The sequence below is a fragment of the Coenobita brevimanus genome, chromosome 98 (genome assembly GCF_032717465.1).
Source record: "Coenobita brevimanus isolate Jiangsu-jjx chromosome 98, ASM3271746v2, whole genome shotgun sequence".
Taxonomy (NCBI): Eukaryota; Metazoa; Arthropoda; class Malacostraca; order Decapoda; family Coenobitidae; genus Coenobita; species Coenobita brevimanus.
In genome coordinates, this window is record NC_137051.1 from 17096755 (window position 1) to 17121754 (window position 25000).

The following is a 25000-nucleotide window of genomic DNA, read 5'->3' on the forward strand; positions in this document are numbered from 1 at the left end:
CATCTACTCCATATGTTCTTAACACTTTCCACAATCCTTGTCTATCCACCCTGTCGTATGCTTTCTCCAAATCCATGAAAGCCGCATACAACTTCTTTCCCTTCTCTAGAAACTTTTCCATTAAAGATCTAAGAATGAATATCTGATCTATACAACCTCTTCCCTTTCTAAAGCCTCCCTGTTCTTCTCCAACTAATTTCTCTGTTCTTTCTCTAACTATGTCATTAAGTATCCTACCATACACTTTTCCTATTATACTAAGAAGACAAAGGCCCCTATGATTACCACACACTTCTTTTTCCCCTTTTCCTTTGTACAAGGGAATAATTATACCTGACTTCCAATCCTCCGGGACTCTACCTTCCTCCCAGGCCAATCTGCACATCTTCCACATCCATTCTACTACTATCTCTCCCCCATGCTTCAGCATTTCACCATACACTTCATCAATTCCTGGGGCTTTCCCCGATTTAACTTTCTTCATTGCTTCCACAACTTCTATCCTACTGATTTCTTCCTGTCTTCTCACCTCCCTCCTTCTCCCAGCCATTCCCCAGCCACTTATACGCGCATTACTTCCATCCTCTATGTTCAACAATTCCTTAAAGTGTTCTCTCCATCTGCTCACTTTTTCTCCCTTCTCCACTAGTAATCTACCATTTTTATCTTTCACTCCCCTGCTAACTTCACTTCCACCCTGTTTTTCTCTTTTCACCTCTTTCCAGAACATTTTCTTACACGCCCTCCATTTTACACTCAAATTCCTTCCAAATTCCTCATCCACTCTCTTCTTACTCTCTCTTACTAATCTTTTCACCTCTCTCTTTCTTTCTACATATAACTCTCTCTTCCGCCTCTCAACTTCTTCCACGCCCCTATTTCTCATCCATTCATTGTATGCTTTCTTCTTTTGTGCCACAGCCTCTCTCACCTCTTCAGTCCACCACGCTGTTCCTTGCACCCCCCTCCGTCTTCTCTTCCTTCCACACACCACATCACATGCTGCACATATTTCTTCTGTAAATATCCTACACACACCTTCCACGTCTCCCATCTGCTCCATTTCATATTTGCCCAATCGTTCCTCCACTTCTCTCTTATACTCTGCCTTTTTCTCATCCTCTTGTAACCTTTCCACTCTCCTTGCAACTACTCCTTCCTCTCGTCTTTCCGTTCTTCTGTTCCTCCATCATACTTAAATTCTAATTCTGGCCACCACCAAGTAGTGGTCAGAAAGTCGACTCCCCCAGCCTCTATAAGCTCTTGCATCCATTACACATCTTCGCATCCTTTCATCCACACACACATAATCAATCACTGCCTTCCTTTCATTCAGTTCACCACCCACCCTTCTCATCACTCGCCATGTATACCTGTGGATCATTTTATGCCTGAAGAGGGTATTGGCTATCACCAACCCCCTCCCAGCACAAATGTCCACTAACGCACTCCCATTCTCATCTATCTCAACAGGCACACCCCACTCACCAACTATTCCATCCACCTTCACATTCCCAACTTTACCATTCATATCACCGGTCAAAAACACTCTCTCATTCCTTCCAAACTTTTCCATGCACACTTCTACATATGTCCAGAACTCTTCTCTCACTCTTCTAGCACGATCTTGCGTTGGCGCATACCCACAGACAGTCGCCCACATTTGTATTCCAACTTTCAACTTTACCCACACAATCCTTGACCCAACTGATCCATACTGTCTTATGCTCTTCTTCCATCTTTTACTCACAACAATACATACTCCTTCCTTTGTCTGCTCATTCTCACCTACTACACGTATGGAAAAACTATCATTAAACAACCCTGTCATGTGTCCATATAATGTTTTCATACTGATAACTTGGTAGGAGGCGATTTTCTCGCTTTTTGAGTTCTGAGTTCTATTTAACCCTTCTGCTTGAGGATCTTTTTTTTTTTTTTTTTTTTTTTTTTTGCTACCTTATGAAGACTTTTCCGCTTAGGAAAGAGTCGTCATACTGAAGGGATGATCTGTGTCTCATTTTAACTGTCACAACTGTGAAAATAAAATGACGGATGTCCTCGGATTGAAGGGTTAGATAAGTTGTAATCCTCATCTCTCAGTCAGACAGGTCACTCTGTAGCTGAACACAATCGCCTGATGGTAAACGAAACTACAACACAAAAAGTCTCTTAGTGAAGGAATCAGTGGAGGTGATTGTTTTAATATCTTGCACCAGTCATTTTGCTAATACTGTTACACTGGAAACTGCTTTGAACTGTCTGTTTGCATGCCTCGTCCTTTAACCCTTTCAGGAGTAGAGTCGCATATTAGTGCTCTGCCTTGGCCAATTACGGACAGTTTTAATCACCTTACAGAAGACTCTTCTTATCAGTTAAATGTGTCTCAGTCAGCATTTAACGCAGGCAAACATCTAGTGATATATTATTCGGCAGTGGGAGATATTCACTCCTCATGTGGTTAAAGCATACAGAAAGCCTCGGTTTAGCTACTCATTCTCGTCCAATTTCTGTCCAACTCAATTGCAGGAGTAAACAGGAGATTTTAGTTCTTCATGCACAGAATTACTCATCTCTGATTCTTCCTGTCTTTCCCCTGGTTTTAACTTCCAATCTTTCATCGGCATTGTGTCCAGATATATTGAATTTGAGAGGAACTTGATATGGGTTTTCATACTGAACTTTGGATAAAACGTTTTTGGAGACTTTCAACTTGTGGTTCCTATATTTTGCATAAAACATGTAAAATAATTGCATGGAAGCTTTATGGCCACATATGGAAGTGTTTAACTGAAAGATGTAGTAGTTGTGGCCCATCTTGGACCTCCATACCCAGTCTCATCAAGTGGAACCTAATCTAACCTCTCTGCTCTGCCACTGGCCAGGACATGATAGTAATGGGATGCATTGGTCTCTGTCACGAGGATCCCGAATACTGGCATGACCCTCACACCTTCGACCCCTCCCGTTTCCTCGATGACGTCGGCAAGTTCAAGGCCCCCAAGGATGCCTTCATGCCCTTCGGAGTCGGTATGTGCACTTGGTTTTTGTTTGTGGCAAAGAGCTTGAATATTTCTTTCTTGATTATAGGAAGAAATAAGTTTTATTGATCTTTTATCTGTGACTTGTTTATAACTGAAGGGAAGCTGTGTTTGTATTTTAGTCTACATAGGTAGAAGTAAACTGGTGGAGAGGTATATGAGAGAGGGGTGTGTGAGTTGGGAGCAGGGCAGTGAAATGGCGGGGGACAGGGCGACTTGGAGGCGATTTGTTTGTGGCCACCCCAAACGGGATTGAGGCGTCTGGCAATAGATAGATATAGAAGCTTCAGTAAGGTAGCCTGGCTTTTTGTTTTGACTATTTCTTTTAAATGAAGGGATTTACTTTTCTTAGGGGGTAAAGACAGAATTTAACTTTGGCATGTTTCACTGTGCTTTTAATTGATGAAGTGGAAGAAAAATGCCTGTGATATTAAAGCACCCTCTCCCATCCCTCCTCTCACCTCTCTTATTTTCTCTTGTCACCCACTTTCTTCCCACTCCTCCCCTAACCCTTTTTCTCCCCCCCCCCACCTCCCCTTATTCTCCTCTCTCTTCTTTTTCTCACTTCCTTTCTCTCCACTCGCAGGACGCCGTCAGTGTCTTGGGGAGGCCCTCGCTAGGAACGAACTCTTCATTTTCTCTGCAGCCCTCCTCCAGACCTTCTCCTTTGCCCCTCCTCCTGGTGGGAAAATTGACCTCTCCCCAAGAAAGGTTCCCCTCGGTCATATAAGCAAGGAGCAGGAGGTTGTGATTACTGCTAGGGACTGAGAGAGAGAGAGAGAGAGAGAGAGAGGAGGGGGGGAAAGAGTTTTCTTGATAAACCAGGAATACTTGTGCTCTATAAAACTCACATAAGGCCTTACTTAGTGTAGACTGCTCCGACATGGATATCCTGTGCAGTCACATACTTGCGGAGACAGGACAGATCTGATCAACGAGCCCTGTGGCTTGTTGAAGACGACACCTTCTCACCGTCTCGTCAGAACATGCCGTTACAGAACCTTGTGGAGCACTGCCGGAACGTTTCATCACCTATGGCACTCCACTAGCCCCAGGTACAAGGAGAGCATCACCTAGCCAGGCAGGGGCTCCCTCCACAATCCGTCGAGAGGAGCACGACAACAGTGTACTTCAGTGACGAACTCATGTAGGTGACAAGGGCTTCAGCTAGCCAGCACCAGTGGCAACAGTGGAACCAGTTCAAGGCAGCTGCACCTGTGCGAGAGCTGACCATTCATCAGGTCAAGCTGGAAATCCACATGTGCCACTGCTCCCTTCCCACCCTGCCGCTGCTTCTACTGCATGTAGTGTAGTTGTACTCCCTAATATGTGTTAGATTTCCTAAACTTGGACTGTAACTTGTCTTTAGTAAGTTATTAAGTAAAGTTAGTAATTGCATAATGTCCTTCCAAACCTGTATATATTATACTTAGGTAATATCAGTGGCAAATTTAGTTGCTGTAGGATTTTATAATAGGGCCAAGAAATAATGTGCCTTTTTAAATGGGCATTTAATCTTTTCATGTATCATGCATTATATTTTTATTGAGAAAGAGAGAATGTGTGTGTGTGTGTGTGTGTGTGTGTGTGTGTGTGTGTGTGTGTGTGTGTGTGTGTGTGTGTGTGTGTGTGTGTGTGTGTGTGAGGGAGAGAAAAAGAGTGTGTGTGTGTGTGTGTGTGTGTGTGTGTGTGTGTGTGAGGGAGAGAAAAAGAGTGTGTGTGTGTGTGTCTGTGTGTAAGGGAGAGAAAAAGAGAATATGTGTGTGTGTGTGTAAGGGAGAGAAAAAGAGAATATGTGTGTGTGTGTGTGTGTGTGTGTTTGTGACAGACAGACAGAGAATGTTTGTAGGATGAATTGGGAATGAGTGTAGGGACCTCCACTATACATTAAACTTATGATACGGTAGGAATTATAATACAGTAAGAGTTATAATACAATAAGAATTATAAAACAATGAGAATTATAATCGGAATCTAAAGGTGAATGTAGGGAATAGTAAAGTTATGGTCTTCGAGAGGCGAATTCCGTGAATGTACAGTGAGGTTGGATGAGGAGGAAATGGAAAATGTGAGTGCGTTTAAGTACTTGGGTAGTGTGATGAGTAAGGATGAAAGTTTGGAGGGTGAAGTGCGTGAAAGGGTACAACAAGGAAGAAAGGTTGCTGGTTCTTTGGAAGCAGTGATAAGTAACAGGGAAGTGAGCATGGAAGTGAAAAAGTTACTACATGACAGTTTTGTGATACCAACTCTAAAGTATAAAAGTGAAGCTTAGACCTTGTTGGAGGGACAGAAGCCAAAAGTGAGAGCTGTGGAAATGATTTATTTGAGAGGAGCATGTGGAGCCACGTGGAGAGGCAGATTGACAAATGAGGAAGTGAAGGATCGTTGTGGTGTGGATGTGGATGTGATAGAAAGCGTTAGGAGAAACACATTGAGGTAGTTTGGCCATGTGGAGAGGATGGAGAGTGAGAGACTAACGAGGAGAGTATATGAGTGAGATGGAGGGGGGGAGAGGGGGGGGAGGCCAGGGATGAGATGGAGGGATGGAGTGGAGAGGTATATGGGAGAGTGGTGTGTGAGCTGGGAACAAGGTAGAGAAATCGCGGGGGACAGGGCGACATGGAGGCGATTTGTTTGTGGCCATCCCTTACGGGATTAAGACGTCTGGCAATAGATAGATAGATGGAGGAATTATAATACAGTAAGTCTTATAATTGTTCCAAACACATCAGAAGCATTTTGCAGCCATAATTCTTCAAATGGGGGGAGGCGGTGGCTCAATCGGTAGAGAGGTGGCTTGCGGTCCTACCGGACCGAGGTTCAAATCCCCGCTGGTGCAGGGAACAGTTTAAGGATTTGAATTTCATTACGGCAGAGTTTACTGATCTACTAGAAGACCCGGCGACGTGTAAAAATACCCGCGCTAATACCAATACACCAGTCCTGTATGAGACAGCCCAAGCATGTATTCAATATGGACTGTTGGTGTTAACGCCGAAGTGATGACACGTAGAGGTGTACGACATGTAGGAGGACTACTGGGCCTTGGGAGCAGGCTGAGAAGCCTATGCTCAGAGTCGAGCACCAAAAAAAAAAAAAAAAAAAAAATGGCCTTGATACACAGAACAAATGTATGACTAATCTCAGCAGTCATGGAGGTAACTCCTTTAGTACAATGACGTATATATATATTTTTTATCTGTACCAGTATTGTCAGACGATTTTATTCAACATGGGACTGACTTCTAGTGGTGAGGGGGTTAATCCAGCATGTATCCTACTCCTTTAGCTCGAAAAATCTCCAGAGCTGAATAAAATCGTCTGATGGGACCAATAATAGAATACGTCTCTACAGTGAAATAGTTTATAATTCGCTCAGCTAATCATTAAGCTCATGTGACTCTCCTAAATAAATTCACCTGACGTCAGTTGCAACAGAATACCCCGGTTGTTCTGTACGAGAAAGTTAATGATGACAGCATAAACTCTCGGGTTCCCATGACTCACTCTAAGCTGGATAAAATCGTCTGGCGCTGGCTGGAACGGAATAAGAGATTTACTCCTACCATAGCAAGGTTAGTTTTTCCGTTGCCACTTACTCACTCGTTTATTCCGTTTAAGCCAACGCACTGAGACTTCTAACCTGAGAGAAATAATAGAAGTCAAGGGGTTAATTGGTCAACTCTTTGGTGGCTGCGGCTGTTATCCAGACAGGAATTGATATCTAGTCGTTGCTGCAGCAAGGTATATTATGCACTGCACCATGCTTTCATCCAGTACAGTATGTTCTCTGATATGGTAAGATGTAATCAAAAGGAGTATATTATATGCTACTCTTTTCCAGTATACTATTGTAGGTGCTACGATTTAATAAAAAAATGTAATCGTATATTATTTTATATGTTATGTTGCAGTCAAATACAGAATATACAGTATTCTTAAAAATATACGGTGTTTCATATCTCCTGTTCCTAATACCGCAGACTTGAATGGTAGAAGAAAAAAATGAATGTGGGCTTTACATCCACTTTTGGCAAAATACCAATATTCTGGCCGATAGCTCATGAGGAGAAAAAGGAGCAGAGTAGGTGAAATACCCCAAAGAAAATTGATTGGACCAGCAGCAGAGGAATGAGAACATGACGATTTAATAGTATCATGCCTCTTGTCATTTCCTCCCCTCAACACCACCCGTACCTAACTACAGAGTCGGGAATTAGAGAGGTGAGACTGGTAGTGTAATCGGCCAGCCCAAGCCGACTGGGTGCAAGCATACTTTGTAGTATGTGACATTGGTTCAACCATAGCACTCCTTATGTATGCCAAATCAGTACGTGGCCATGTGAACATTCCCAAAGTTTATAACCCTGATGGGGCGCGAACCCTTGTTCTCCGATGCACGAAAACCCACACTGTACCACAGAGACTCCATATATATATATATATATATATATATATATATATATATATATATATATATATATATATGGAGGTACAGTGGTAAAGTGTGCGTTTTCGTACACTGAAGAACGAGGGTTCGCTCCCCGCCAGGGTTTTAAACTTTGAGCATTCTTCTGGCCACGTACTGCATTGGCGGACATCAGGGGTGCTGCGGTTGAATCAGTGTCGCATACTATAAAGTATGCTTGCACCCAGTCGGCTTGCGCGGGCAGATATCACTTGGTTCACAGATTACACACACATCGAAAGCCACTCCAACACTACAGTTACACTTACAAGCACTTCTCACCCTACATACAATCTCTACCAGACAGCCTAAGCCACTTGGTAGAGATACATTGGCTGTATCGTCCCCGCTTTGGTAGGGATAGGCTGGTCCTGCAGTGGACACTCAAACGGCTGATGAGATTATATATATATATATATATATATATATATATATATATATATATATATATATATATATATATATATATATATATATATATATATATACTTGAGTGCCACTTAATTGACACTTCAGTGCCACTTACATGCCAACTCATAACTCAACTCAAATCCAACAACTTCAATCCAACTTTAGTATAACTTAACTTGGATTAAAGAGCCGCTTAAGTTGCACTTAAGTACCACTTCAGTTACACTTAAGTTGAACTAAAGTGACAATTAATCCACCTTAAGTGGCATTTAAGTTATTCATAAGTTGTACTTAAGTGCCGCTTTACTGTGTATTGAGAGAGAGAGAGAGAGAGAGTCTGTGGGGTGTAGTGTGGGTTTTCGTACTTGGAAGAACGAGGGTTCGCACCACACCAGGGTAATAAACTGGCCACGTACTGATTTGGCAGACATAAGAGGTGCTATGGTTGAACCAGTATCGCATACTACAAAGTACGCTTGCACCCAGTCGGCTTGGGCGGGCCGATTACACTTGGTTCACGGACTATACACACACATTTTTTTTTTTTTTTACGTGTCCGACTCTGGCCAAAGGCTTCAAGGCCTATTATTAACCCCCAGTAGTCTCCTAGATCTCCATATGTCACCACTTCGGCGCTAAATATTGAATACATGCTAGGGCTGTTTCATACAGGACTGATGTACTGGTATTAGCGGGGTCGGCGGGTCATCTGGTAGATCAGAAAAGTCAGCTTTTTAAGAAATTCAAATTCTTAAACTGTTCCCTGCCTCAGCCGGGATTTGAACCTGGGTCCATTAGGACTGCAGGCCGCCTCCCTACCGATTCTGCCACCGCCTCCTGCCTCCCACATAAGCACTTCTTACTCTACATCAGGGGTTCCCAACCTTTATTTACCCATTACCCCATTTTCCACACCTCCCTTCACTCATTACCCCTCATTGCTTATGTTTCCACAATTGCATTTTAGCTGCTTAACATTTTGATGCCTAGATTTTAGTTTGAATGTAGGACTTAATTAAAGGTTCGGCTAAAACCAAGAGAGTTATTGCAAGGAGTAATTTATTTTTATTATTAACACTGATACCAAATAAACATGACTTTAAACATTCATCTCTGAATTTTAGTATAGGTCTGAAAGTCTATCATAACTGGTATGATTTTTAGATTTTTTTTTTTTTGTTACCTCCCCCATTACCCTTCACAAAAGACCAAATTACCCCACTTGGGGTAATTTACCCCAGGTTGGGAACCCCTGCTCTACATACAATCTTGACCAAACAGCCTAAGCTACTTGGTAGAGATACATAAGCTGTATCGTCCCCACTTCGGTCGGGATAGGCTAGTCCTATATATATATATATATATATATATATATAGGTGGGGGCGCTCACCATCCACTCACTAAATGTAGTGCTCCTCACGGATGTCTGCCCTTTCCTCTCCTCCATCCTTCTTTCCTTCCATCCTCTTCTGTCTTTCTTTTCTTCATTCTTTCCTCGTCCTTCTGCCTACGGGTGACTTTACACTCCCTCTTCTTTCTTTCCTTCATTCTTTTCTCTTCCTTCTGCATGTGGGTGACCCTACACTGAGTGACAAGCCAAATTGTTTCCTGTACACCAGGAAACCATTTACTACGTTGGGTGGTAACCATATAACCAGATTTTGGCGCCTGGTGGTTTTGTGAGTAATTACGGCGCTCCAATCGGATTGAGCCGGTGAAGGTTATATCCAAGGGATGGTTGGGATTTATTGCTCACGTAATGCCATTCAGGGATGAGTGAGGCTGGACACTCTCGTATTAAATGTCAGGACCAACTTGCCTAGCCCCGGGCTCCTACGCTCCTCATGGGGCAATGTTGGCTTGGATGATGAATGAGTGATATATACAGTAATATATATATATATATATATATATATATATATATATATATATATATATATATATATATATATATATATATATATATATATATATATATATCTCCTCGCTTATGATATCAGCTTTTTTCCTAAGAGATCCTGTCTTACCCGTATTTCTGGTATCACATCCAATAAATCCTGCAAGGGTTGCTTTCGAGTCGCAAGCAGTTTTATTTTAGAATTACGCTCTCTTCCCTAATTTTCTTTTTTACCTACCTATTCAAAAAATAGTACTAATTACGTAATTATTGCTCTAAGTTTTTTCTCTAATATATCCTTTTAGCTGGCATGTAATTAATTTGCTATCAAACCATCATGGATTGGTAATTTTATTTCCAAACGCCTTTGAAGGGATACGGATGCCCTGGCAGTTTTGTATTTGAGCAACTTATCGCATTTCCGGCTTAGTGAATGCTCATTTGAGGCCTGACCTGACCTCAATTTACCGCTGACCTGAAGGGTATTCTATGGATATTGGAAGTATGGAGGGGGGGAGGGAAGGTGTAGTGAGAAGAAACGGAGAAAAAGGATTAGAACTTCATGATTAAGGAGTGGAGGGGTTGATATGTGTGTGTGTGTGTGTGTGTGTGTGTGTGTGAGACGATGTTTAAAACGGTGTATTTTAAAATATTTTCTTTTTTATCTATGATGTAGCGGTGTTGATCTTCTGTAGTGCTTAATCATAATGAATATAAACAAATACTTTAGCGCTGGACGTATTGACATGACCGAACTGACATTTCACACAAGATCACCGTCATGACGACATGAGAGTATTGACATGACATTATTGTACTAACATGACAGCAATGACAGCTGCAGACTGAGAAAGTATCTTTATTAATGGACAAATAACATTGATTATTAATTGATAACATGTGAAAAGCTTGTAAGAATGTTGATAATTGCAGGAAAACCAAATAATTCCACCTTGGCGCAGGTAGAAGCCATCATTATTCCGCGCAGAAATCGATCGTGTGGTAACTAAGGCTCTGTCGCAGGTGTAGTGCTATCTGTCGATAACACAAAACAGTTGTCAGAATGAGATATCGCTTTCATGAAGGCATCATGATGACACTGCACAATAACGTCACTGGCATACTGAGAGATTCTTGAGTCCCCGATTTCATTATCATTGTTGTGAAGATGGAACAGATTGTGAGATGAAGATTTAACCCCTTCAGTCCCAAGACGTATTTAATTTTTAGTCTTGCCAACTCCAGACGTTTCTGTTCAATGTAGGAACAACGTTTGAGCTGGAGGTTAGATATAACATTCACTGACCCCTACACTACAAAAGGTATCCGCCAAGTAAAAAAAAAAAAAAATCATGAGGTGGCAGTAACAAACCAACGAATTACACCACATGATCCAAAAGGTTAACCACTGCACCACCGGCATTTGTTCCTTTTCTTAAGTAAATCCTTTGCCAGTGTCAGGAGTATATTATATATACTATATATATATATATATATATATATATATATATATATATATATATATATATATATATATATATATATATATATATATATATATATATATATTACACATTAATTCTTTCAAGCCACTCCTCAACCGGAGTTGACTTCCTTTAAATGAAATAAGTCTTGCTATGACGGGAGGTACACAAAGACGAGTTCATCAGGGTGAAAATAACTAGAATATAATGGGAAAAGACACCATGGCACATTTGAAGTAAAACATCTATCTATCTATCTCCTGCCAGACGCCATAATTCCTTAAGGGGTGGCCATTTGACTCTGAGTTATTTGTTTTACGAGGAGGGGAACTAACCCTCCACCAACCCACTTGTTGACATTTAGGGAGCACGTATGGTTTGTTTATATGGTTACCACCTAGTGTTGTAAACGGTTTCTTGGCTTACAGGAAACCATTTGGCTTGTCACTCAATGTAAAGCCACCTGTAACAGAAAGAAAAGCAATAAGAAGTGACAGGAAAGATGGGAGGAATAGGAAGAGAGGAAGGCAGGCACAGAAAAAGAATGATAAAGGCCAAGGAAGAAGTAGGCAGCATTACATCAAGTGAGTGGATGATGGTCGCCACCACCTACCACTAGAAGTAAAACAAGATTGTATTAATTTTCAACTTCAAAGGGTCTCTCTTTACGTGAATAAAATCGTCTGGCCATTGGCTATAAAGCCTGCTGTAATTGACCCTTTCAGCCAGAGTACGTCCAATTATTTTCTCTCCTGGCAGAGGACCTTATCTGGTAAGGAGCGCATCTTAAGTAGTGGCGGGGTTAATGAAGCCTCGCCATGCCCCTGCCTCACTCGAAAATTGTCGCCTAAGCTCCATAAAAACCTTTGGGACTAACAAGAACAGATTACAACAGAGGTCATGGGAGTGCAGAGATTAAGCTGTCTTGGTCTTAAGTTTAACCCTCTAATGCTCTGGACAATTCTGGCAATCAACTCCAGCCACCGCCAGACAATTTCAGTCAGTTGTAAGTGAATACAGGAACCCGAGAGCGTTGATACTATTACCATTAACCCATTTAATCCGATCACATTAATTTTTTTTTCTCGCTCGCCTTGCTCGCTTGAACACCGAATTTAGTCACAGTTTGGACCCCCGGCATATGCACTGTACCTGAGCGAAAGATTTATCGCATCAGCAAGAAAAGGGGGCAGGAGTCGGGAGGAAAACTCTGTAGTACAGTAGCGAACTTTCTTGGATATCTCAGCCAATTTTGAAGTTACAAGAAAGATAGACCGCAATTTGGAAATAGCATAAAAATCCTCAGTTATTTTCATTTCACAGTAAACCCGTAATTCTCAATTGTTTTTCCGTAAATCGAGGAAACGATTGTTTATAAGGCAGATTAGCGTAACAGCTGGCTGCGCTAGAAGTGTCGGTCTAATGTTGCATGAGTACAGCAGTACTTTTCCGACGATTACTGAGAGCAACCAGGTTTTACCTTTTTAAAACAAATAATTTCTTCTGTTTGGCTTTTTTTTGGGGGGTGGGAGGGGAATTTTTGGCTGAATCTGAGTCATAGTAATACAGTACCCTGATCAAAGAAAGAAACTCTGAATTTCTTATTTCTGATTCGAATCGGAGCGCACCGAGAGATTTGGTGAAAGTATTTTTTGTGAGTGAGCAAAAAGCAGTCATTATTAACCTGCTAGATCCTAAGTCCTAGACCTAAAATTTAAACAAGAGGAGTATTGGTTTTAGGAAGTATGAGGGACTATTTCTGGTGTAATCTAATAGGTTCATTTTAGTATTTTCAAGTCAGCAAATCAGAGGAAGATGATGAGCCACATGAGACAGTATTTAGCAAAGCCTGACTTTCTCGCTCGCCCGCTCGAACACCTTCCACACTTTCAGTGTGGACTCCTCTTACATGATTTTAGTTCATTCTTGCCATTTCTAGACTTTTATTCCTTTGAGGCTTCTCATACTGAAGGGGATAACGAAGGGTATATTTAATCTCCAGTGCAGAAGTAAAATAAGTAAAATCGTTTGTTGCGCTCACAAATAAACTTAAAGTATACGTCACTGGAGTGAACGGGTTGGGAGTTCAGCTGTGTCACGGTGAGGTAAAGATGTCCATGGCAGTCGAGGTTACGTAGCATAGTTATTCTGCGACTTATTTCCTCATATCTGCAACTTAATATTTTCTAACGTTATTCGTACATTCTTAGTATTGACACACTTTGCCTTATTAACGTACAAGAGGATAGGAAAGTGTAACGCAATGTGTAAAATAAATAGCAAAGAATGAGATGTTGCGAACCCTACTAAAGCATATCTGAACTTAGGGTGTAACTCGCGCCTTGGCAGTCGTAGGAGCACCGCTGCCACGGTGAGTCTGGCTTGCGTTGGTGGTGGTGAACATAAGAACTTAAGAACATAAGAAGAAAGGGTAACTGCGGTAGACAAGTTGGCGCATTGCTACATGATTGTGACCAAACTGCCAGAATAAGACAAGGATAGGAAAGAAGAAGGTTCTTCCCCCTCCCACCAAACCCTCCAGCTTGGAAACTGGCAGGAAAAAGTGAAATGGGAAACCAGACGGTAAAAAAATATATATATATATAGGAATGCGCAAAAGCCGATAATAGACAATAATAGTGAAAGCCGAAAAAGAAAAAAAAAACTAACATTGCATTCTTTTATCATACTCTTGCCTGCCATATGCCCATCTAGTCTATGCTTGAAACTGTCCATGAAATGAGCAGCAACCACATCACTAGGTAGCATATTCATTTCGTCCACAACTCTATTTTCAAACCAGTTTCTACCTATCTGTTTACTCAAACGGAATTTATCAAGTCTGAAAGCATTAGTTCGAATACTATCCTGTATTCTCACGTTCAGTACCTTGTTAATATCTCCCTTATTTATTCTCTTCATCCACTTCAACACTCAATCAATTCCTCCTTTATTCCATTCCTTTCTACTGAGTGCAAATTTAGTCTTCTCAGTCTGTCGTCGTATGAATATTAAACGGTGAATGTTAAGGAGTGAATAGTAAGGGCTGAATATTAAGGATTGACTATTCAGGAGCGAATATTAAGCAGTTGGATAGTAGGAGACTGATTATTAAGGACTGAATATTTAGTAGCGAATATTAAGCATGTGAATATTGAGTGAATATTAAGTTAATATTAATGTGTAAGTAATAAGGGGGCGAATATCAAGGAAATGAAATTCGAAAAACAATGCAATCTGGTGATAAGCGTTAACTGTTAAGAACACCTGATTATCTTGTAAACTGATAAGTAGCCTTTATAAAAACACCTCGCCCCACTAACCTCCTCTGTCCGATGACGCATTCTTCCTACTTTTTATTTATTCAGCTTGTTGAAGACCACTTGCTGTGAAGGAGAAAATGAAGGCTATACGTAACCTCTCATTAAAAAAAAAAAAAAAAAGGCCTCCATTGCTAAATGAAATCGTCAGGCAGTTGCAGGAATATATACACTAGAAATGCGTCACCGGTTTGAAGGGGTTAAGAATGACGTGGTGGGTGCGGTCCTCTTGGGCGATAGTCATGTAGGCTTTGATTTCCACCGCGATCAAACCTTCATAGCAATAAAAGTTTTATAAGAAACAACTTTGTGTGGACGTGGTTTTCACTCTGGCCATCACTCAAGCTTGGTTGTGAGGTGTTTGGCATCGGCGATAAAAGAATAAGGAAAAATAAAACTCGGCATTGTCTCACGCAGGTTTAAGAGTACGGCCTCTTGGCTCAAGGTTACACACACACACACACACACACACACACACACAGCTGGGCAGTATTTTAATACGTTTATATTTAAATACGTATTTATATACATTTGTGTATTTAGAACTGCATTTATAAATACATTGGTTTTCATGCATTTAAATATAGTAATTGAATACTTTAATGAATATTTAAATACAATCTGTTTAAATCCTCAATATATAAAAATGTAAATACGTTTTTTGCCAGTTAATTAGGCCATAAACCCGTCCAACTATCTGGCAACCCTGAACAGTGAACACGGTGAGTCACGAGTTCAGTTCCATCAGTCAGGGTTGCCATGTCTGGCATAATTATGCCAGTTTGGCTTAGTTTCGGAGGGGTTGGCTTAAAAATGTCTATTCCATGTGCGAGGTAAAAACTTTGTATTTAAAACGAATTTACAAATGTATTTAAATACAATTGATGTATCCAGTATTTAGTATTTAAATAAATTCATAAAATATACTTGGTATTTAGTATTTAAATACATTCCTCCGATGTATTTAGTATTTAGTATTTAAATATTCAATGCATTTAGTGCCCAGCTCTGCGCGCGCGCGCGCTCACACACACACACACACACACACACACACAGCCATGAACCCTTGCGTTATGCAACAGATCTGACCGTGAACAATGTAGACACATTTACTATGTTCACAACGATATAAATATGATAGGTATATCTATTTTTTCACAACGACACGACCACGGCGGACGCATTTGTTTGTTCACTGACACACACAAAACAGGTGCATATATTATATTCAGAATGAATTTCCACAGGGCTGGGTCTTGTTCTAAATAATAATAATAATAATCATAATAATAATAATGATAATAATCCATCCATCATCCAATCCTTCGTTGCCCCATTAGGAGCGTAGGAGTCACGGGCTAGACAGTTGGTCCTGACATTTATGATGAGTGACCAGCCTCACTCATCCCTGAGTGGCATTAAGTGAACAGTAAATCCCAACCACCCCTATGATATAAACCTTCACCGGCTCAGTCCGACTGGAGCACAATAATTACCCACTAAACCACCAGGTGCCAAAATCTGGTTATATGGTTACCACCCAGCGTAGTAAATGGTTTCCTGGTGTACAGGAAATCATTTAACTTATCACTCAATGTAGAGTCACCCACAGGCAGAGGGAAGAGGAATGAAGAAAAGAAAGACAGAAAAGGGAGTATAAAGTCACTCGTAGGCAGAAGGACGAGGAAAGAATGAAGGAAAGACAGAAGATGGAAGGAAAGAAGGATGTTGGAAAGGAAAGGGCAGACACCTGAGAGCGGCACTACATCGAGTGAGTGGATGGTGAGCGCCCCCACCTACTAAGAAATAATATAATCGTAATAATAATAAATTACAAATCTGAAACTGCTGAAGCAATATTCAAAGAACTCCACATTCCAGATGAACAAACTTTTATCACGATAGACATAATGCTGTACCAGGGACTTTTGTTATGACTAAATAAATGTTTATGGATTTTGGCCTTTGATCTTGAGATCAAGGTCAAGGTCGTTCACACTATGCAGATTATGTGCAATCATGACCCACTACATTTCCACCGAGTTTGGTCAAAATCGGCCAAATACTTTTCGATTTAGCACTTTCAGGCATGAGGCAGCCATTTTGATTTTCCTCAACATCTCAAAAAATATTTGTTGCATATCACCATCAATACAAGACCAATGTGCACTACTATATGTAGACGACTACATAGTGATACATTTGGAATGCAATCGATTCAGTAGTTTTTGCTGCGCAAGAGAGCAAAAATTGAAAAAAATAACATAGCTGGCGCCAGTGCGGCGCTGCTGCTAGGGAAAAAAAAAAAAAGTGCCAAAAGAAGCCTGACACCAAGAAACCTCACGCATGAAAATTACAAGTCTCTATCTCGAACGGTCTTGGAATGCCAGCCTTCTAGATCTCCCTCCCCCAACGAAAAAATAAATAATAATAGCAATATCTACAATATCATTAAGAATTCCATAGAATGTGGAGTTCTTACAGACTAGTCGGCACTGTCCTACTTGACGTCACTTTTTTATTTTATTTTAAAGATGGTGACCGAGGTGCTTCTGTTCCTGTTCTTGGTGGTTCTGGTGGTGAACCTCCTCAGTAGCAAGACTCCAAAGGGTCTGCCTCCAGGTGAGACAATGGACACACGTTTATTCAATTATTTAATTTACCTCACTTCCATTCACTCAGTGCAATGTTACTTATGGACAGTTGACAGCCACAATTATCTGCAAGTAATCGCACACAAAATGATAACCTGCATGATTTCTTTTATATCGGGAAACTATGCATAATATTTGAGTGGTGACACAAAAAATATCTTTGGGTTTAAAAAAAAAAAAAAAAAAAAAAACTGCCCCCGTATTCCCTGCGGGCCGAGTGGTGTAAAGCAGGAATCCCCGTACTATCTGAAACACAGCTAAGAACGGCACATAAAGCATTGGATCTGGATCGTGTGTTTGCCCAGAGCTCAATAAAATTTGCCAGAGTCGTATGGATGTGTGCAATATGAGAGATGTGGATAAAGAATGTAAAGAAAGTGGGGAAGTATTGTACGTTTTTAGGAAGCAAGACAGGATGACATGGCATAACGCTAGACTACAGTAAGATGAGTTTGAATGATGTGGATGGATGGGACGGAGTGACGTCAGAGACAAGTAAGGATGGGTGGAGTAAAGGAGTTGGTGTCTTGATGATCGATGAATAGAGGGAGAGGTGAAAAGCAATAACTGTTATCAACTCAAAGTGGATGTACTGGAAGTTGCGTATGAAATGGTGAAAAAGGCTCTGATCATTGCATATACAACATATGATGGCCGCACAGGCTTTGAAATCGATTTGGACGAATTATATCACAAGGAGTTACATAGAGTTTTTTATATGCTAAATAAAATCGCCTGCAGATGTTAACCCATCCATCCATCAAGCATCCAATTCTAGGTTGCCCCATGAGAAGCGTAGGAGCCCGGGGCTAGGCAAATTGGTCCCGACATATAAGATGAGAGTGACCACCCTCACTCATCCCTGAGTGCCATTAAGTGAGCAATAAACCCAACCACCCCTCGGATACAAGTTTGCACCTGCTCAGTCCAATTGGAGCGCTTTAATTACTCACCAAACCATCAGGCGCCATAATCTGGTGATATGGTTACCACCCAGAGTAGTAAATGGCTTCCTGGTGTAGAGGAAACGATTTGCCTCGTCACTCAGTGTGGAGTCACCCACAGGCAGAAGGAAGAGGAAAGAATGAAGAAAAGAAAGACAGTAGAGGAAGGAAGGAAGATAGGAAATTGTAGACACCCAAGCCAGCACTACATCGTGTGGATGGTGAACGCCCCCATCTACCTGTTAAAAAGAAATACGTTCTCTGGCTGATAACGTTCCGTAAACAAAGATTATCCAATGATCGGCTTAAGTCTTATTACAACTTGATTGAGTCACAGGAGCCCGGGAGGGTCGATACTGTTACCATTTACTCTTTCATAGCTGGGACAACTCTGGCATATCATGCCAGCGAACACCAAATTTATTCAGCTGAGTCAAAAGAACAGAGATACTTGAAAGCGTTGTTTCCTACCCACTTTTTTTTCTACACACAATAACCAACGAATGATTATATAAATGAAGCATCTAAACACGAAATGGCCTAGAACTGTCCTTTCATACTTTTAATTCCTTTACCCAGAGAAAGTTTCTCTCTCTCTCTCTCTCTCTCTCTCTCTCTCTCTCTCTCTCTCTCTCTCTCTCTCTCTCTCCAGATGTTTTTGTTTAGCTTTGGAATGACCCTCGGTTTTCCATGAGTTATTGAATGCTGTATCTTACAACTTAGAAAATCTCTCTTAAGCTGAATAAAATCGCCTGAAGGAAGCAAGAGTAAACCAAAGAGTGCATCATCTAAATGAAGTAGCTAAAATGATCTTCAAGCATAATGTAAAATAAATTGTTATCGGTACATGAAGTTCATGGAATTATTCGCTTTCTTCCTTTATCATAAGAGAGAAAACGAATCTCTTACTTCAGCTACTACCATACTTTCTTCTTTCTAGAAGTTGTACGGAGTCTTGCCTAATTACTATGACAGCAGTTAAAACAAGTGACGGTAATTTTATGTAAGTTGTATGTTTCAGTGTATTCCTTTGCCCTCGTGTTCCCTCTCCTGCTTGGCCTTAATTGACAACGTTCTCCAGTATTTGGCCTTGTACTGAGTAGCAAATAAGGAATAAAGAAAAAAAGAAAATATACTGTGTCCCAGTAGTCATTCCCTTCGCCGCTGTTTAAATATTTGGGGCAGCCTCTTGTCAGTTTCATTATCAAATTGTAGCAATCATTAAGACAATAGAGCATCTGGATATTATATCTCGGTACAGATAAATCGGTCATATTAGCAACAAATAACCCATCTCCTTTTTTTTTTTTTTTTTTTTTGCCTATTTTTTCAGGCCTATCGACCACTGGAGCCAAAGCCCGTGGTCATTAAGGCCGTATATATATATATATATATATATATATATATATATATATATATATATATATATATATATATATATATATATATACATATAAATATATATACATACATACACTCACACACGCTTTCATGCATATATACAGACACATTTTCATGCACACTTGCATATATATATAATAAATTTTATTTTATTTATTTTTTTGTATTTTTATTTTTTTAATGTTTTTCTTGGTTTTATATTTTTTATACCTAATATTATAAAGAAAAACCTAATGTGAAGACCCTAAAACTAATCACCTAACAGACAAATCGCTATCTTATACTAAATCCTACAGAGACAAAAAGCTAGACCTACACTAATGGTAAAAATACCTCGACTAACAGAACACCATCAACTGCAGATATGTAATGCCTTTCTACATTACATACCTGCACTCATCACCTGGTGACTATCAGTCGAGGCACAACCTAATGTAGGGGACATCAATATATGAAAGGGAACCAGACGAGTCAGGAACATTTCCATATACGTCAGCTGCCGGCCCTAATTAGAATAACTTAAACAAGATTGTATAATGTATGTACAAAAAGTGAAGGACCTCGCCAACAGACCACCATCGACTGCAACTGCCCAATATCTTTCTATATTGAACACTTACACTCATCAGCTGATGACTATCAGTCGAGGAACGGGGTTTACTGTAGGGGACATCAATATTAGAAATAGATCAGTGAGAAGGAGGAACTACTTCAAATATGTCAACTGTCAACCCTAATTAATAGTACAATATATACATAATTGCAGTCGATAAAAAACAAAACCATATAGTAAAAAAGTCACATCACTCTGATCAGTCCGGTCTCTCTCAAGAAAGCCATAAATTTATCAGTCATAACAATGTCCCCATCACCCAGGATGGTGGAAAGGGTGAAGGGGACGTCTGCTGCGCCGCAGTAATTTATAAGTGAAGCCCTTTCACGAATAAATCGCCGACAGCGCAGGATGATATGACTGATAGATAACACCGCATCACAGATGTCACAGTGCGGTGGGAATCGTTTTTCCATATAAGGTTTCATGTGAGTTATTAAGGTGGCATTAAGCCGTAACCGTGCCAACACTTTTTCTTCCAGGTGACTGGGACGGTTGGCAGTGGCCCAGTCTCCCAGGTACGGTTTACACGTTCGAATATTTAGTCTGGTCCACTGACCTTGCCACAGAAGATTTATTGATTTTTTCCGAGAGAGAGACTCGACCGTAGATCACGGGGAGCGTCCCAAGTCTCCTCGAGCTCTACAACCGACTTTGCAAGTAAGTCAGCCTGCTCATTGCCGTAGATGCGACAATGACCAGGCACCCAGATCAGCGTGAATGACTTGTTGCATGAATGCAACTTATTAACGATGCGGCCCTGGATCTCGTGAGAGTCCGTAGTACAAGATGCAATTGCCTGAAGGGCTGATTTTGAATTTGAAAATATGACAAATGAGTCATGCCTAGAAATGAGAGCATCGTCTATGGCTTTGTCAATAGCAAAAAGTTCAGAGGTAAACACAGATGTATGAGTTGGCAACCGATACCTGAGGGCACATTCGGTCGACCATACACTTGCACCCACACATTCACTCGACTTGGAACCGTCAGTGTACAGTTGATGGGACCCCAAGTGACGCAAGATGATGTTATGAAACAAGTGGTGGACCTCCGCCTTCGGCGCCTTAGCCTTTGGTGCTGGGAGCCATGATACGTCAATGGTAAAGCCGGGTGGCTCACAAGGCGCTATATTTTTTAACACCAACTTGTCACAGTCACTGAGGTCCACACCAAGCTCCTGAGTTAGTAAGTGGAGGCGAATGGCAAGAGGCCGACGCACCCCCCGCAGAAGGTGGTGGTATTGACGCAGGGGGGTACAGGCCACAATGCCGATAGTACTTTTTCTCGATGTTCTGAGGCCATAGGACCAAGCCAGGTGGTCACGACGAATACAGAGGGGAGGCATATTCGCCTCCACTTCCATACGAGCTACACGGGTACACCTGACGGCTCCAAGACACATTCGCAAACATTTATTCTGCAACACACCCAATCCTTTCAGTGTGGCATTGGATGCCGAGCCATAGTCTAGCTTTGATTGAATAAGGGACTTATTCACCATTAATAAAGATTTTCTGTCGGCACCCCATGTAGTACCCGCTAGGTACTTGAGGACATTTACAGATTTATCACAACGAGCAAGCAAATTATTGACATGAATGTTGAAGTTCAACCGACGATCAAAATGAATTCCCAAAAACTTTACAGAATTTTGAAAAGGTACCACCTGATTATCCAAAGTTAAACACAAATTAGGTACGTTACGATTAGTGAAGACTACAGCAGCACACTTAGGGACGGAAAACTTATATCCCCACTGCTAGGCCCATTGGTGGACGGAGTCAAGGGCTGCTTGAATCCGCCCAGCCGAAAATTGTGCATTATGGGAAGAGTGCCATATTGCACAATAGTCAGCGTAGAGCGAGTATTTAAGATTCCTGGGGATGGGAGCTGAAGACAGAATATCATTGATCATAATGCTAAATAGAGTAGGACTAAGCACACTTCCCTGCGGCACCCCGTTTTCCTGGATAAATATATCCGATGTTACGTTACGGGGCAATTTGACAGAGAAAGTCCTGTCCCTTAAGAAATTTGAAATAAAAATAGGCAAATTTCCTCTTAAACCATAACCATAGAGCTTCATTAGTATTCCGTGTCGCCATGTTATGTCATAGGCTTTATGGATGTCCAAGAACACCCCTATCATGAATTCTTTATTGGCAAATGCCTCTGCAATACAATGTTCCAAAGTCATTAAATGATCTAGTGAACTACTGTATTTACAGAAGCCACATTGTTGATCATTTAACAAATTCTTCGACTCTAAAACAAAAAGAAGCCTATTGTTTACCATTCGTTCCATGACCTTACATAGACAAGAAGTCAACACAATAGGACGAAATGAAGTGGGATTCATAAGACGACCAGCCTCTTTGGGTATCGGTATGACGTGCGCAAAGTGCCATGAGTTTGGGAACGTTCGAGACGCCCAAATCTCATTGTACAATGCTAACATCTTAATCAGGTTGTCCTGATTAAGATGCTGGATCATACCGTACGTGATGGTGTCAGGTCCAGGGCTGGTGTCTTTACAGGATTTAAGGGCAAGGAGCAGTTCATCTAACGTAAACTCTTGATTGTACGGGGAGTCTACGTCGTCTGTGGCAAAGTCTATTAACTGTAGCTCAGCCGTGCGTTTATGATGTTGAAAACGCGGATCATAATTGGCTGAGCTACTTACATGAGAAAAACTCCTGGCGAGGATGTTAGCAACGTCCACGGGCTCGTCATAGATGTTATTATTGATCTGCAGGGTGGTAATAGGAAAGTATGGGCCTTTATTATTTAATATTCATATGGTGGACCAGACTTTACTTAGTGCTGTTGTATGAGTCACCGTGGACACAAAGGACCGCCAGGAGTCACGTTTGGCCCTTCTTATTCTTCTCCTTGCCTTAACCCGTGCCTGTTTGTATGCAATAAAATTTTCCTCAGTGGGCTGACTATCAAAAATCCTGTATCTCCTATTGCGTTTTCTTAATGCTTGTCGGCAATCCGGCGTCCACCAATGTGCTCTATGCATCGCATGAACTGTAAAAGTCTTGGGAATAGCAGCCTCAGCTGCGTGTAATATGGAAGTAGTTACATTTTCGACCTTAACATCTATGGTCTTCCCAGATATATCCAAATTGGCGATCCTTGAGAAGGATCCCCAATCTGCTTAAAGTTAAATTTTGGAGGTGGAGGGTCCGAAACGATGTCGCGTGTATAAGAAAGACAGATGGGTAAATGATCACTTCCCAAGGAGTCGTCATAAGGGTCTCATGAGAAATCTTGATGTATACCAGGGGAGGCCAAAGATAAGTCAATGGCCGAAAAGTTACTAGTACGATCATCTACACGAGTCGCTCTACCATCGTTTAGAAGACAGAGGTTGGACTGTAGTATTAAGTCGGCTACTTGCTCCCCACGACCATCAATCCTCAAGCTACCCCATTGATAGTGATGGGCTTTAAAATCGCCCAACACTAACTTACTGTCAGGAAGATGTTCTAAAAGTGAATTTAAAGCATCACTATCAATGGGGCCAGTGGAGGACAGTACAGAGAGCAAATAGACAGATACGTGTTATTAAATTTTGCTCTGCACGCGACAGCTTCCAGAGTAGAATTTAGAATCACTTCCGTTTGTGGGTGTGATTTGTGTGTGTATATGGCAACTTCGTTACCTTCATATCTTCTATATGGGTGGTAAACAAACAACGTCTGGCCTGTGTAGTGAAAGCAAGATTGCTATATTTGGTAACTTATTCCCGACACCTCTACAATTCCACTGTAATAGAGTGAATACGGCGGTTTAAGATTTTCGTTGAGGGCCAGTGTGCTTTGTCTTTTTCTGTCGCCCGCCGACAGGCAAGCGACTACCGGGGGACCTATCCCGGTACTTGTTCACGGAAACCTCCATATTGTCATCAATTACTAGGTTCCCTGACTCCTTCGAGGAAGATCTAACCTTCCTCTCCCTCGCTGGAGTGGGAACTGGAAGAACATGAGGATGAGACTGTTTTGTGAGGGTGGTCATGTTACTTTTACTAGACTTGTCAGGCTTCGCTTTAGGCCGTACTGATGGAGAGGCAGTAGCAGCCTGAGAATAGGTTGAAACCTTAGGGATGTCAGTGAGAGAGCTGGAGCGGACGGGAGGCCGAGATGGAGAGGTACTGTGAGTGGCAGGAAGGAGAAGGACAAGATCAGTCTGTGTCTCTACAGAGCACATCACAGGACGGGACATTACCGCCGAAGCATAGGACCTATTCGGCGTGGGAATTGCATGCAACTCCACCTTTTTCCTAGCTTCGTAACAGGAAATGTCCTTAGTTGCCTTCACCGTACAGACTTCCTTCTCCTTCCACTTGGGACAGTCCCCAGAGGAAGTGGAGTAAGTGCCCTTGCAGTGAAAGCAACATACTGTCTCAGATGTACAATGGTCCACATCATGACCCTGGCTTGCACACTTGCCGCACACTGGCTGGGAAGCCCGACAAGTCTTTGCACCATGCCCATACAGCTGGCATTTCAGGCAACGCAAAGGGTTTGGGATGTAAGGCCGAACATGAACAATTTCGTATCCAACTTCGACAGAACTGGGAAGAGACACTTTGGCAAACGTCAAGACAATGGTTGCCGTCTTCGTCCTTATGCCTTCTGAGTAGCGAGTAATAAATATAGCCTCAATTACGTCTTGGTTCGCCAATTCACTTACGATTTCGTCCTCACTCATCACCATGAGATCCCTGCAAGTGACAACACCCTTGCAAGAATTCA

General features: G+C 41.4%; 2 protein-coding genes across 6 annotated transcripts in view; both read left to right on the forward strand.

Annotated features, from left to right (window-relative positions):
• The window catches only part of LOC145414138 (cytochrome P450 2L1-like), a 26353-nt gene extending 20822 nt beyond the window's left edge, over positions 1-5531 (forward strand). For 4 of the 5 annotated variants that reach the window (XM_080283706.1, XM_080283705.1, XM_080283704.1 and 1 more), the window contains 2 exons: positions 2886-3030; positions 3628-5531. In XM_080283706.1, coding sequence (XP_080139832.1) covers positions 2886-3030; positions 3628-3809 — 327 coding nt within the window. In that variant the 3' untranslated portion in view covers positions 3810-5531. The remainder of the gene's footprint in view (positions 1-2885; positions 3031-3627) is intronic. The other variant, XM_080283707.1, reaches the window with a different exon arrangement.
• Positions 5532-17156: 11625 nt separating this feature from the next.
• Positions 17157-25000, forward strand: part of LOC145413980 (cytochrome P450 2L1-like) — a 20304-nt gene continuing 12460 nt past the window's right edge. The window contains exon 1 of the mRNA XM_080283553.1: positions 17157-17244. Coding sequence (XP_080139679.1) covers positions 17157-17244 — 88 coding nt within the window. The remainder of the gene's footprint in view (positions 17245-25000) is intronic.